The sequence below is a fragment of the Fundulus heteroclitus genome, chromosome 7, assembly GCF_011125445.2.
Source record: "Fundulus heteroclitus isolate FHET01 chromosome 7, MU-UCD_Fhet_4.1, whole genome shotgun sequence".
NCBI lineage: Eukaryota > Metazoa > Chordata > Actinopteri > Cyprinodontiformes > Fundulidae > Fundulus > Fundulus heteroclitus.
The window spans coordinates 42,968,721-42,982,362 of NC_046367.1; the positions used below are offsets into that span (position 1 = coordinate 42,968,721).

Here is a 13,642-nt window from a genome sequence, read left to right on the forward strand (position 1 = left end):
ATCACGTTGGCAAAGTACCCTAAAGTAACAGAGTACAATGCAGGAAGTTGTGCAAAACAGTTGTTTTTCCAGTCCTAGTTGCAGGCAGGGTAGTGTAAGAAACTGAAATGACCTGGACATTTTATTTAAAGAATACTTTTCCAGGTCTTTGAAAAACTGTGTGCATGCACAGCACGCAAAAATATGAAGAAATTATTGTTGGTGTGTAGAGAAGGCTCAGGATGTGTGAGAGTGAAATAAATTTAAATGAACAATCCAACTTGTTTCTTTATTAAAATATTACATTTATTAATTAATACATGTAATGATTTGTACCACACGTCTCCTTGTTTAAGAGCATAAAACAAAGCCACATGAAAGCATGTACTTATTTACATATTTAATAATATGCCGTACAGCATGTCTGTCTTTTAAATAGCATAAAACGTAAAAAAGTTTTTCAGGATAAAATGACAAATTTATACATTAATGTGCCATATATCTGTCTGTTAAAAAGCAAAGATTTATGAGGCTGTTTAAACAACCTATTTCAGCATTAAAACATGTTTTTATGTGTAACAGCGTCATGTGTCATAACCACATCTCTGCTGTTTCTAACAAACCAAACCGTGTGAAAATCAGGTAAACATTCAGGGAGTTATGATTTATTTTAGTTGGGAAATCAGCTTCCTCAGTACAAATAAAGGCACTGGGGTCACGTGAGAGACCCATCCAAGATGGCAGCCACGCTGAATCAGAATCAGACATACTTTAATAATCCCAGGGGGAAATTACTTTTGTTAAATGCTCCAGAATACACACATCAGCTCCAGAAACGTCAGCTCCAGTAAGCAGCCCCAGTCCATGGGGCTTATACCTATATACCGTATTTTTCAGACCATAAGGCGCACTAAATATTCTTCCCAAGTGTGTAACATCACTCCTCCACGTCCACAGCTCTCTATCCGTCTCTGTGGGGAGGACAGAGTAGCTGGACTACACTGCTCTGTTTCTAACATAAGGCCAAAATAACCTAACTTTTATATATAATTAACTTACTAGGTTTATTCTTGCTAGCGTTTACTTCAGGCTGCCTTACATTAATGCACTTCTAGTTTAGACATTACAGTCAGGCAGTCTGGTAGACAGCTCAGGGGTCCTATCAGGTAGTGACACAATGTACCGTAATGCTCAGAATATCCATTGAGCGGAGCAGCTTCGTTGCTAATCAAAGTCATACTTACACATTTTAACAGATTTTTGAGCACATTGTACCACATAAAATCAGTCAGTAAGCACAACGGTGATCATAGATAAGGGGCACCATCAATTTTTGTGAAGATTTAAGGATTTTAAGTGAGCATTATAGTCTGAAAAATACGGTAATGTCTATGCTTCAGAACCACTGAGCTATATTATACACTGGAGTGCTAATCACCGTCTGTTTGAACGAGTCGCTTTGAAGCCACCAGCCGCCATATTGGTACTCCCTATTTCCCCCCAGTAACTAAGGAATATGTGCGCTACAGCATCGAATAACAAGGATTTTCTCATGTTCAGGGGGGGCTTAAGACTTTTAAAATGTTAAATGCCACATACTTTTATGTTATGTTCTAAAAATATCAAGTACTGAGAAAGTCATGTGCTGAAATATTTTGCATTTTATTCATTTAAATATATATGTTTAACATTTATAAATATATAAATAACAATATACAAAAACATATATTTACATATGTGTATACATATATATACATAAATACATATACACATACTTATATACACATATATATATATTTAATATGAATAACATGTAAAATATTTCAGCACCTAATTTCCTAGTAGTTGATAGTGTTAGTACATCCACTGACTGTAGAATTACCTGTGAAACGTTTTCACTCAGCCAGAAAACTGCTTGTTGTTGCAACCAAATCCTATGGGATTCTGTGAGAGTAGGGAGGAGCAAGATGGCGGCCAGTGACTTCAGTTTTTCGGCAAAATCAGCACTCCAGTGTATTATATAGCTCAGTGTTCAGAACCCCCTTCTCCTTCACTGGTAGGAGGAAGCTGCTCGCTGACAGCTCCAGTGTGCAGCGCCCCCTGCAGGGCCTCCTTCAGGGTGAGGACGCCACCTTTAGCGTCCCTCAGCACCCCCTGCTCCACTGACTCCGCAGGATGGTGCCTCTGGAGATGTTTGACCACCTGGAACCGCTGCTTGGCCCGGTAGGAGCAGTGGCGGCAGGAGAACGGCCGCTGCTCCGTGTGGGACAGGAAGTGATGTCGGAGACCCGCCGGCCACCGGAAGGACTTCTGGCACAAGCCACACGAGTACGCCCGGTCGTCCGTGTGCTTCTTCTGGTGGGTCTTCAGGATGAAGATAGTTTTGAAGGTTTTGCCGCACTTCTCGCAGACGTACGGGCGGACGTCGCAGTGCTGCGTGTCCCGGTGAGCGCGTAGGGCGTCCGCTCTGTTGGTGCGGTATTCACACTCACCACAGGCGTATGGCTTCTCCCCTAAAGAGTTTAAACGAAGAGTTAGACCAAATACGCAACCTCAGGTCACATGTGGTCAGGACTCATAAAAGACCATCATGCAACAGCAAATCAGGAAACTGGGAGTGTTTTGCTTAAATGCAGACAATCAGCAATAAAGATGTAGGGAATAACTCTGAGATATGTTTCAATTTGTGGCAGCGGCAGCTAATAGTGGCACTTTCGGTGCACACTCCTGTTGCTGTTTTTGGGCAAAATATGTTGTTATGTTATACCTGTTAGTCTATTACTACTACCAAATAATCATATTTTATTGATATTATTTCCAGTCGTTTGCCACAAGGTCCAGCTGCTGCAACTAGTAGCAGATCCTCTGGCAGCTGCAGTGGCATGCAGCTGCCACAAGGTGTCACTATTGCTGTTTATGGACAAACGGTTTGTCATTGTTGTTTTTTTTATTCCTGTTCTATATTCACTTTCAATTAATGATGTGCTAAATCGACAACATTTAATGAACACTTTTAAACAATTTAAAAGTTATAAGGTGACGTGAAAACACGCTGACACACTGTCTGTGGCCGTTGGATGCCACGATAATGGCAGAGGACGTCTGGATGCTACCAAGATGTCAGACCAGCTGTTTTCGTGGAAGTTCGTGGAAGTAAAGCTGATTATTGGCAAACGGGATGTCAAGATAGTTATGAGCTAGTGACTGTTAGTAAATAATTACGTTCAATCGATGGTGTCATTGTTGTTTTTGAATTAATAAAAAGTATAAGACCCAAAATATATCCGTATCCAAAAGAGTTACACAAAGCGGGGTGATTTTTATCACCAAACTGCACACACTAAACTTATTGTTTTACTGATGCTGGGAAAACACGTTTCTACTCTAGTTGTTTTACTTTTAGTATCCGGTCCATTGAAACCTAAACGGGAGCTCTGGTGTAAAGTTCCTACCTGTGTGCTTGGTCATGTGGTACTTCAGCTGAGTCGCCCATTTGCATTTGTAGCCGCACTCCGGGCAAAGGTACTTCTTCTCTTCTTGGTGAACTCTCATGTGCAGCTTGGGTAGAAACAAACAAATAATTAGTTGATTTATGTTTCATCTAAAGATTCCCACAAACTGTTTTAACAAACCTCTCAGGGACTCCAGATCTAACGTTTTCTCAGACACTTTACTGTGTTTCCAGCTATTATCATTAACTCTGCGGTAGAGCAGCACTCTGACCTCAGGGCAGGTCACCACAGGTCTACGTGAAGAAGATCAACCGTGAATATCATCTAAACCACAGCACCAACATCCAAAAGGCACAAATGGTTTAATTAATGAGTTATAAAACGCTGCCACTAAACCGGTGGACCATTAGACCTACTGCCTCCGTCAGATCACTTATTCACCTTTTCCTCCACCCACATTGCTCCAGATCTGTTGAAAGTATTTGTTGGGACAAGCTGTGATTAATGTTTACATACTTGGGCACTACAGTGAGAAAACACCCTATTGATTTTTAAAATAGTTTTTATTATGTTAAAACCTCTGTACTCTCAGTGAGAGTAAACTGTGCGAAATGTTTGTATATACCTAATTTTCCTCCATGCAGGATATAAACTGTCAGAAACTCTGGCGAAACATGTCTGCATGCAGCTGGTCACTTTATTAGGTACATCTGTTAATTGCTTGTTAACTGCAAACCAGCCAATCGTAGCAGAGGTGGGACCAACAAGGTGATGGAGAGAAACATCATAACTGCTTATGTCCCTGATGTCCTGCAACCTTTATTACCTGATATTTATAAAGCTATTGGTGCCTTTTCTGACCCTTAAACTCTTCCTGTCTGAATTTATTTACAGTGAGATATGAAGATACAGTTTTCGGTGTTTTGCACTGCAAAAAGAGAACTAAAAATAAGCAAGATTTTCTTAAAATTAGTATATTTTTACTTGATTTGAGCAGCTAAATAAGACTATTTGCCAATGGAATGAGAATTTTTACCCCTAAAATAAGATAATTAGACATCCTGCCCTTGAAATGAGATGATAGAGATGAATTGTTCTTAATTTCAAGAGGATTTTACCTACTTTTAGTTCCCTTTTTGCAGTGTGCTTACAAGAATTGGCTAAATTAAGTAGAGAGATTTTGGCATTCAGTATGCAAATTAACAACAAGGCCTAAATGGGCAGAACCACAACCACTAGGTGGCGGCAAAATGCTTCCAAAACTTGGAATGTGTAGAATATGCATCAACAGGCATTAGCAGGACATACCCCACCGTGGCTGCATTAAAGGGGGCCATGACAACAAATTAACTTATTTGGGGTTATAATATGATCTGTTGTGCACTGATGAGGCCGTGTGAATATCAAAAGTGAACAGTCTACAATCTTTCCTGTCACAACAAGCAGCTGATATCTGTGCGTTGATTATCCAGCGGTCTACAACCATTAAAGGAGTCCATCTGCTGGACCTACCTTCAGCCTGGACGGATCGGCGCAGGTGTAACTGCACCGCTCACAGCTGTACGGCCTCTCCCCGGTGTGGATGCGGATGTGCCACGTGATCTTCTGCTTGTTCCGGGTTGCGTACTCGCAGTCCGTGCACTTGTACATGCGCTTGCTGCCGTGTTCGCGGAGGTGCTGCTCCAACACCAGCTGATGGCGGCAGGCGAAGTCGCACGTGCTGCACCTGAGAGGCTTGTCCTCCGACGTGCCGCCCTCGTGTTCGCTCAGCAGGTGTTGGCCCAACAGCTGCCTGGTGCGGGCGGCGAAGGCGCAGAGCTGACACGGGTGTGCCAGGTGGGTCCTCTGGTGGACGTCGAGGCTTTCTTTGGTCTGGAACGCCTCCTGGCAGGTGGTGCATTTGACCTCAGGGTGCGAGCTCTGCTGGTGGTGCTTCAGCGTCACCTTGCTGCTGCACCTAAAGTCACACGTCTGGCACGTAAAGCTCACCTGCAGCCGGTGCGCCCGTTTGCAGTGGTTCCTCAGGGCGACCTCGGAGCCGAACCGGGCGTCGCAGTGGCCGCACGCGTGCCGCAGCTCGCCCGAGTGACACCGGCGGCGATGCCGGCCGACGTCGTCGGGGGCGTAGCCGGCGAAGTCGCACAGCGGGCAGAAGTGCGTGGGCCGCCTGTCGTGGACGCGCGTCCTGTGCTGACGCAGCTTGGCGGCGGCGCCGAAGGTCTTGCTGCAGACGTCGCAGCTGTGACGGCCGACTCCGGTGTGCAGAGAGCTGTGCTCCTCCAGGCGGTAGCGCCGTGACGTGCTGAAGGGACAGTAGCTGCAGCGATGCGGCAGAGCGCCTCGGCGTTTACGCGAAGAGGCGCTCTGCTCCACGCGGCGCAACCGTTTCTGTGCTGGATCCTGAAGCGCTCCTTCCTCGTGTTCAGAACGTGTGTGGCGGGTTAGCGAACGCTTGGATTTAGCTACAAAACAGCAGACGGGACACTGGACGTCTCCTGGCTTCATGCAACCTTTATTTTCGTGATTATCTGAAGACGCTCCAAGCAGCTGAGGTTCCTCTGAAGGACCAGTCATGATTTTGGCTCTTTCCTTCCCTTCGTTGATCTTCTCAGGAACGATCTGAGCTAAAGTCTCTCGGCAGGTCAGCAGGTGTCTTTTAACTGCTGCCAGCTTGGCTGAGGAAAACCTGCACAGCTTGCATTTGAATTTCCCGCCTTTTCTGACATAAAAGGTTCTGCTCTGTGATAATTTGGGTCTTTTGGTGGATCTTTCCATCTGGATTTGGTCGTCTGGCAGCATATTTGCCTGGACTTCTCTTGCTGGAGGCTCTGGTACCGTGGTTCTCCTGCCAGGGGAGCTGCACGCCTCTCCTTGTTGACCTTTCATCTCATTCGCAGACGACAGAGGCTCCATCTGGTCTGATCTTGTTTCCACCGCTGCAGCAGGATTTTCCACTGAAGTCAGAAGCCCGTTTGAAATGCTGATGGATGTTGTTGTGTCCTCTGGAAGTGAGGGGTGCTTCTTTTTAAGGTGGCAGTCCAGCCCACGCCTCTGTTTAAACGTCACGCCACAGGACCGGCACTCATGCCCCTTCATCCTGCCCCGATGAAGGGACACACCATCAACGTCCTCGGACGGCACCGCCAGCATCTGGACCCGTCCCTCCAGCACCATGGCCTCCGCCTGGTCCTTGTCGTGTTTCCTCAGAGCTTTCAGTCGGACCTCGGAGCGTGACGCCCGGTCGTCCACAGACTCAGCAGCTTGGCTTGTCGGCGGCTCGGCTGCATCTTCTACGTCACTTTGCTCACACGGTCCGTCTTGCATGTCCGCGTTGTCCTGGTCCAGCGAGCTCGTCGGCGTAGACGGGCCTAACGTCTCTTGTGTCGCGTCGGGGGCGTTGCTTTTGTGGTTTTCCCCCTGGTTCAGTAAGGCTGTGCTTTGCTCCTCTGTGGAGGTCAGTGTGGTGAGCACCAGGGTGCAGAACTGCTCCGGACTGCCGGCGGATCTAAATGAAGCCGCTTCGTGACCGGAGTCACAAACCGGACCACTTCCTGGTTGGTTCTGCTGCGTCCCAGACGCTGGTTGTCCCGGCAACTCGTGAGCCACTGATGACTTCCTGTAAAAGTCCTCCACGAACTCCGCCGAGCTCCTCTCCTTCTCCTTGGCCGCGTAGTTCTCCAGCCAGGCGGCGTCTCCCGGCACGTAGCCGTGGGCTTTCCTCTTGTGCAGGAAGAGGCTGACGTTGCTGTAGGACGAGTAGGAGCAGAGGGCGCAGTGGAACTCCTTCAGCTTGGTGTGTTTGCAGTTCTCGTGGTTCTGCAGCGCCTGCCGGTAGCGGGTGCTGTACGCGCAGTATTTGCACTTGTATGCGGTCGACTTCTCCTCCTCCTCCTCCTCCGCACAGTGCTTGGCCAGCATGTGGTTGCGGAGCTCGTACTTGCGCTTGCAGGCGTACGCGCAGATCTCACACATGAGCGATTTGGCTTGATGCCGTAGTTCGTGGCTCTTAAGCTGGTCCAGCCGGTGGCATCGGTAGGAGCACTGATCACACGAGTATCTGTAGGAGAGACGGAGGGTTTAATCCAGAGAGAGAAACCACACTTTACCCAGAAACCAACAAGCTGCACCCAAATAAACCTTTGATTTAGATAATTATGCAGCTGATTCATTGCATGTTTATAACTGTATATTCATCTTAGTGAACACAGCATTAGCCCATCCTACAGTCCTGTAAATATTCTTTCGTCTCCAAACAAACAGTCTTAAGATCAGAGCTGTAAAGAAATAATTTGCTCCTTTACAGATTTCTTTCGGTTTAGTTTTTTTTTCAATCCCTCTCAAATGTTTAAAAAAAGTGGGTTTATATACGACAACGACAAAACATAAATGAACAAATCTATCCAAACCAGCCTGATTTTATGAGAAAAAGTATTTACCCCCTTAAATCTAACAGCTGGTTCTTCCTCCCTTGGTAGCAACGGCTGCTGTTCGTGTTTTGATTCTTTAGCCTCGTCCACACGACATTTTTTTTGGTGAAAACGAAAAAGTTTTGTTGCATTTCTGCTGTTCGTCTACGCCACGACAAAGACAACAGAGAAACAATCCGGTTTTCAATGAACGTTTAAGGGATTTTTGGATTGTAAGGGTCAGGCAGCTCTCTGGGTGTGGCTGCAGAAATTGGACCACAGTTAATTGCTTATTTAAAAACAGGGGGTGGTGTAATTACTCTTTCACGTAGTAGCAGGTGGCTATGGATAGATTTTGTTCCCCTTAATAAACAAAATGATAATTTGAAAAACAGATTTTTGTAATTTTTTTTAATGGGTCTAAAATCTTTGTTAAATCAAAGTTCATAAATAAGATTTAGTTGCAAACCTCCTAGACTGAGATAATCTGAAACAGTCAGTCAGAACTGATTCACTGACTCGATTACTCACTGATTCTGATTCACTGACTCAACGATTCACTGACTTGTCGATTCACCCACTCATTGATTCACTGACTCTGATTCATTGACTCTGATTCATTGACTCAATGACTCACTGATTCTGGTTCACTGACTCACTGATTCATTGACTTGCTGATTCATGGACTTTGATTCACCGACTCATTGACTCTGATTCATCCATCTCTCTGATTCACTGACTCTGTGATTCACTGACTCTCAGATTCACTGACTCTCAGATTTACTGACTCACAGATTCACTGACTCACAGAGTCACTTACACGCTGATTCTTTGATTCACTGACTCTCTGACTCCTTGGTTCACTGACTCTCTGATTCACTGACTCTCAGAGTCACTTACACGTTGATTCTTTGATTCACTGACGCTCTGATTCACTGACTCTCTGGTTCACTAACTCCCTGGTTCACTGACTCCCTGGTTCACTGACTCCCTGGTTCACTGACTCTCTGATTCACTGACTCTCTGATTCACTGACTCTCAGAGTCACTGGTTCACTGACTCTCTGGTTCACTGACTCTCTGGTTCACTGACTCTCTGGTTCACTGACTCTCTGGTTCACTGACTCTCTGATTTACTGACTCTCTGATTTACTGACTCTCTGATTCACTGACGCTCAGAGTCACTTACACGTTGATTCTTTGATTCACTGACGCTCTGATTCACTGACTCTCTGACTCACTGGTTCACTGACTCCCTGATTCACTGACTCTCTGATTCACTAACCACCTCAGCCGTCTACCTGAGGTCTCCAGCGTGTTTCCTCATATGCACGGTGAGGTAATGCTTCCACTTGGTGACGTATCCACATTCGGCACACATGAAGTTCTTGTCGTCGGCGTGAACCAGCATGTGTCTGGACAGGTAGGACTCGTCTCTGCACCTGAACTCGCACAGGCTGCACTTGTGGGGCTTCTCGCCTGGAGACAAAACGAGAAACATCGTCAGGCGTGAGCCGCAGCGGGGCCAAATCCAGCGGAGCTGCTTCCTCACCGCTGTGCATCAGGAGGTGCCGCTTCAGGCCGCGTTTATGCGAGGTGACGTAGCTGCACTGGTGGCAGCGGTGGATCTTCTCGGTGGCGTGCAGACGTGCGACGTGCTGCTCGAACTCCACGGGGTTAAAGGTGACGAAGGGGCAGAAAGCGCAGCGGAGCTCTTCTTCGCCGCTGTGGCCGAGCCGCCGGTGCTGCAGGAAGACGTTCTTATTGGAGCAGGAGAAGTTGCACTCTGCGCAGTGATAGGCCAGGTGGGTGCGGTAATGATCCTCCATGTCCGCGTCGCATCTAAAGACGGCGCCGCAGGCGTGGTGACGACACTCGGCGGCTCTGACGCCGTGCTCCTCGGCGGCGTGTCTGATGAGCTCTCGGCGCTGGCAGGTCTGGAAGGAGCAGCCGTCCTGGAAGCAGGGCAGCGGCGCGCCGTCCGGCAGCACGACGTGCGTCTTCATGTGAGCCTTCAGGGCCCTGCTGCGGTGAAAGCGTTGGCCGCAGGCGGGACACAGGAAGCTCTGGCTGCCCACGGACGCCTCTTCCTCGTCGGCGTGCACGCTGGCCAAGTGGCGGCGGACGGCGTTTCTCTCCACGGCGGAGTAATGGCACAGAGGGCAGCGGTGGAGCTTCTCCCCGGCCTCCCGGAGGCGGTGTACGCGCAGCTTGCTGCGGCTGGTGAAGAAGCGGCCGCAGGTGGGACACTGGAGGCCGGGATCAGGGAAGTGAAGGCGCAGGTGCTCCCGCAGGTGGGAGCGCATCTTGAAGCAGCGCCGGCATTTGGGGCAGGCGTGGGTCCGGTAGAGAGACTCGGATCCCTCAGACAGGTACGCTGGCACACAAGAACAAAGTCGGATCAGTTCAGCTCGTTTATAAATGATATACATAAATATTTATACTTTACAGGATGAATATTACAAATATTCACTCAGATTACAATAGAGGCTTTGCAGATCCCTGAACTCCACCTGATAAAGCTTTCTCTCTAAGATGACTGCTTTGCACCAATCCCTCCTCCCCCAAAAAAGCATGTGGCGACAGTGGAGAGGAACAGTTCCCTTTAAGTGAGAAGAAGCCTCTGGCAGAATCAGAACCGGGCTCAATATGAGCGACTGCTTCAAGTCTGTGGTTGTTACTCTGCTCTTAAATCTCGGTGTTCTGGCTTTAAACATCCCTCTAGACCAGGGGTTCCAAAATAGCAGCGTCAGAGTCTGTTGACCCGCTTTTTGGGAAGTTGTGAGAAAAAATTATTAATATTATGAGAATAAAGTCATAAAATAATGAGAATTAAGTAATATTTTTATAAGAAGTCTTACAAAAAACAGACAGAAAAATACTAAATCCTTTTAGCACATCAGTATCCAATCATCTTGCGACCCCCCCCTGGAGGTCCAGACCCCCACTTTGGCAAGGCAAGGCAAATTTATTTGTATAGCACAATTCAGTACAGAGACAATGCAAAGTGCTTTACATGATTAAAATATAGGAATAAGAGCAAGTAGGGATAGAGTGTAGGAAAAAACAAAACAAAAAAACCCCCATTAAAAACAGTAAAACAGTTAACTGAAACATTCAAAGGCAATTTTAAACAAATGTGTTTTTAATCTCGATTTAAAGGAACTCAGGCTTTCAGCACTTTTACTTTGGGAACCCCTGCTCTAGAAAACACGTTGACCTTAAATTAACATTTATTCAGTAGCTTCCGTTAAAAAAATCCCACATCAAGACTCAACTTTACTGAGCAACAAAGGACCCACAAGCCCTTTAAAACAGAGAAACTGTTTTTCACCCTATATTTTATTTTTAATTCGAACACCTAGAAAACAATAATTTTCGTGATTTCTTTGTTTTCCTGAGAGAGGAGCTCCTTTAGTGACTTCATTTAGAAGAAAAACAGCAAAGCAGATAAACTCTGATCCAGTTTTCATGTCTAGGATGAAAATAATAACGTTGTTTACCTGTGGATGGCGCTGCTGATGCAGCTGAAGCTGTAGAGACGTTTTTCTCCACAGCTGCTCCTGGTTGTTTCTCTGCAGGTGACTCAATCTGGATCCCTAGTGACAGATGTAAAAATAACCAGAACAAAGAAAAAATAACTTAACCTCTGCTGCACCCTGTTTAAACGTCTCCTCTAGGTGTTTATATTACCTGTACAGGTGCTTTCCAGATGTTTGTGCGTCAACATGTGAGTCCTGAACTCCTTCAGGTTCTGAGACGCAGACTGGCAGTGAAGACAGCCGAACGGCATGTGGCTCCTCCGGTGGCTCTCCATCTCTTCCTGCGACAGGAAGCAGCGTTTACAGGAGCGGCCGGTGCAGCGGACCAGATTCAGGCCGTGCGCGGCCATCAGGTGGTTCTGGTTCTCCTGACGGTCGTCGGTGCTGAACCGGCAGCCGTCCTCACTGCAGAGGAACGGGCCGTCGGTGTCCTGCTCCCCGTGGCTGGCGTTGAAGTGTTTTCTCAGGGCTGCTGGTGTAGAAAAACTCTGACTGCACTGGGAACACCTGAAGCCGTCTGGCTGGGCTTGATGGGACGGAGGCTTTGGACAGCAGACGGATGTGGAGGAATCAGACAAGCTCCGCCCACGCGTGTCACAAGCACGGTCCATCACCACCATCTCGCCTGAAACAGAAACGAGAGACAAAGTGTCAAGCCTGACCTCCTTACATTCAGTTTCCACAAAAAGACGGAGATCCTAGTAGTTTAAATTTGGCCTCGGGAATTATGAGTGTTTTTGAAAACTAGCGGTGGGCAATAATTCAATATATCGCATTATAACTTTATTCGATAAAGGTGACATGACATTCTTTCAACATACCGGTACATCACAGTCTATGATTACAGTGTTTGTCACTGACTGATATTATGTGTTTTGTTATTTTTATGCATTTTATTCTTTAAAGCAAATATTTCAAAAATTCTATATTGCAGGAGTTTTATGGGCATTCCTTGCAGTCTTTCTGAAGTTTTTATTTTCTTTATATCGATAATGTAAATATATCGTATCAATCGAAATTAAGAAATGTATTGTGATATATGTATCGTCCAGCCTTAAAATTAGCTGATTTTTATATCTACTGATTTTTATATCTACTGTTTCTGATGTTTTGTTTGCTAAGACTTATGGATGATGTAACATGAAATAAAGAGATCTGTCCATCCAGACAACCCTGACCAGAGGAAGCTGTTCCTGCTGGGAAACTAAGAAGATTAATAAAGACTTTCAGGTATAATTATGACTCCTTATTATCTTATTAGAATAAGGTTTTGTTTTATCGTTCCAAGTAAAGTTTTCTGTTTGCGCCTTTGAACAAACTCCTGATTTTAATTCCAGTTCTCCCTTTGAAATATAAAGAAATGACTGTCGGACCGATTTTTGCGCAGTTCTCCTTCATCGTTTGGTTTAAACGGGCAGCTACGGAACGAGGAGCAGATTTGTGACCTGACAACAGAGATGTTATAATAACAGGAAATTAACAGATTTATAGATAAACGTGTGAGTCTCTTCCTTCAGGAGCAGAGATCAGACCTCCTGCCTGAGCTCCAGCCATCACCGCCTGTCTGACACACAACAGATCAACGTTCAGTCCTCACCGCCTCCTCTTCTCCCTGAACTCATTTCTCTTCTTCTTCTTGTTCGACTGAAGCTGTAATCACTGCCAGGCCGACGGGCGGAAAGCTTTTATTTACTCACTAATGCTGACAAAGTGGCTTCAGGACCATGTTCGGGACGGCCGAAAACGGCGCTGTTATCGCTAGCTTAGCCTAGCTTAGCCTAGCTTAGTGCTAATCAGACTGCACCGAAGTTAGCTTCTGATTTGTTATTCAGTACGAATACGAAGCTTACTTTAGTGCCAGAAATAACATTTGGAATATTATTAATGAACAATAAATAAATAAAAATGAACTCTGTTGTAATATTAATATTTGTTTGCCATTTTTTATTCATAAACAAAGCGTCCTAAAATCCTCCCTCTTTTCAAGGTCTTTCTAATGAAATTTCAATTATATCCAAAGTCTCTCAAATACATTGAAAATATGAAGACGTGTGTAAAATGTTATTGAAACTACCCACAAATATACAATAATGTTATGACATATTCCCTCTTGTAATAAGTTTTCATAAATTTTCTGTATTTCTTGCTTACAATTACGTTAATATTATGTATTTTTGTTGTTGTTTTGTTCTCAAGTGTATTTAAATACCTCAGTATGCCTCTGTTCTGCCCATTGTGGATTTGTATATTGTTAATTGCGATCT

General features: G+C 45.7%; 1 protein-coding gene across 1 annotated transcript; it reads right to left on the reverse strand.

Moving 5' to 3' along the window:
• Positions 1 to 1,339: 1,339 nt before the first annotated feature.
• LOC118563781 (zinc finger protein 142-like) lies at positions 1,340 to 12,364 on the reverse strand. Its single transcript, XM_036139689.1, has 8 exons — positions 11,530 to 12,364; positions 11,340 to 11,435; positions 9,389 to 10,213; positions 9,138 to 9,315; positions 4,944 to 7,488; positions 3,432 to 3,537; positions 2,019 to 2,492; positions 1,340 to 1,382 (listed from the first exon to the last, which is right to left on the reverse strand). The coding sequence occupies exons 1-8, from the start codon at positions 11,996 to 11,998 to the stop codon at positions 1,369 to 1,371; spliced, it is 4,707 nt and encodes a 1,568-aa protein (XP_035995582.1). The 5' UTR covers positions 11,999 to 12,364; the 3' UTR covers positions 1,340 to 1,368.
• Positions 12,365 to 13,642: the final 1,278 nt, after the last annotated feature.

Excerpts from the sequence above, each read along its gene's own strand:
- LOC118563781 (XM_036139689.1), bottom strand. The coding sequence starts at position 11,998 with ATGGTGGTGATGGACCGTGCTTGTGACACGCGTGGGCGGAGCTTGTCT. Across the intron at positions 7,489-9,137 it reads AAACACGCTGGAGACCTCAG|ATACTCGTGTGATCAGTGCT; the intron begins GTAGACGGCTGA and ends TCTCTCCTACAG. Across the intron at positions 2,493-3,431 it reads CCACATGACCAAGCACACAG|GGGAGAAGCCATACGCCTGT; the intron begins GTAGGAACTTTA and ends TAAACTCTTTAG.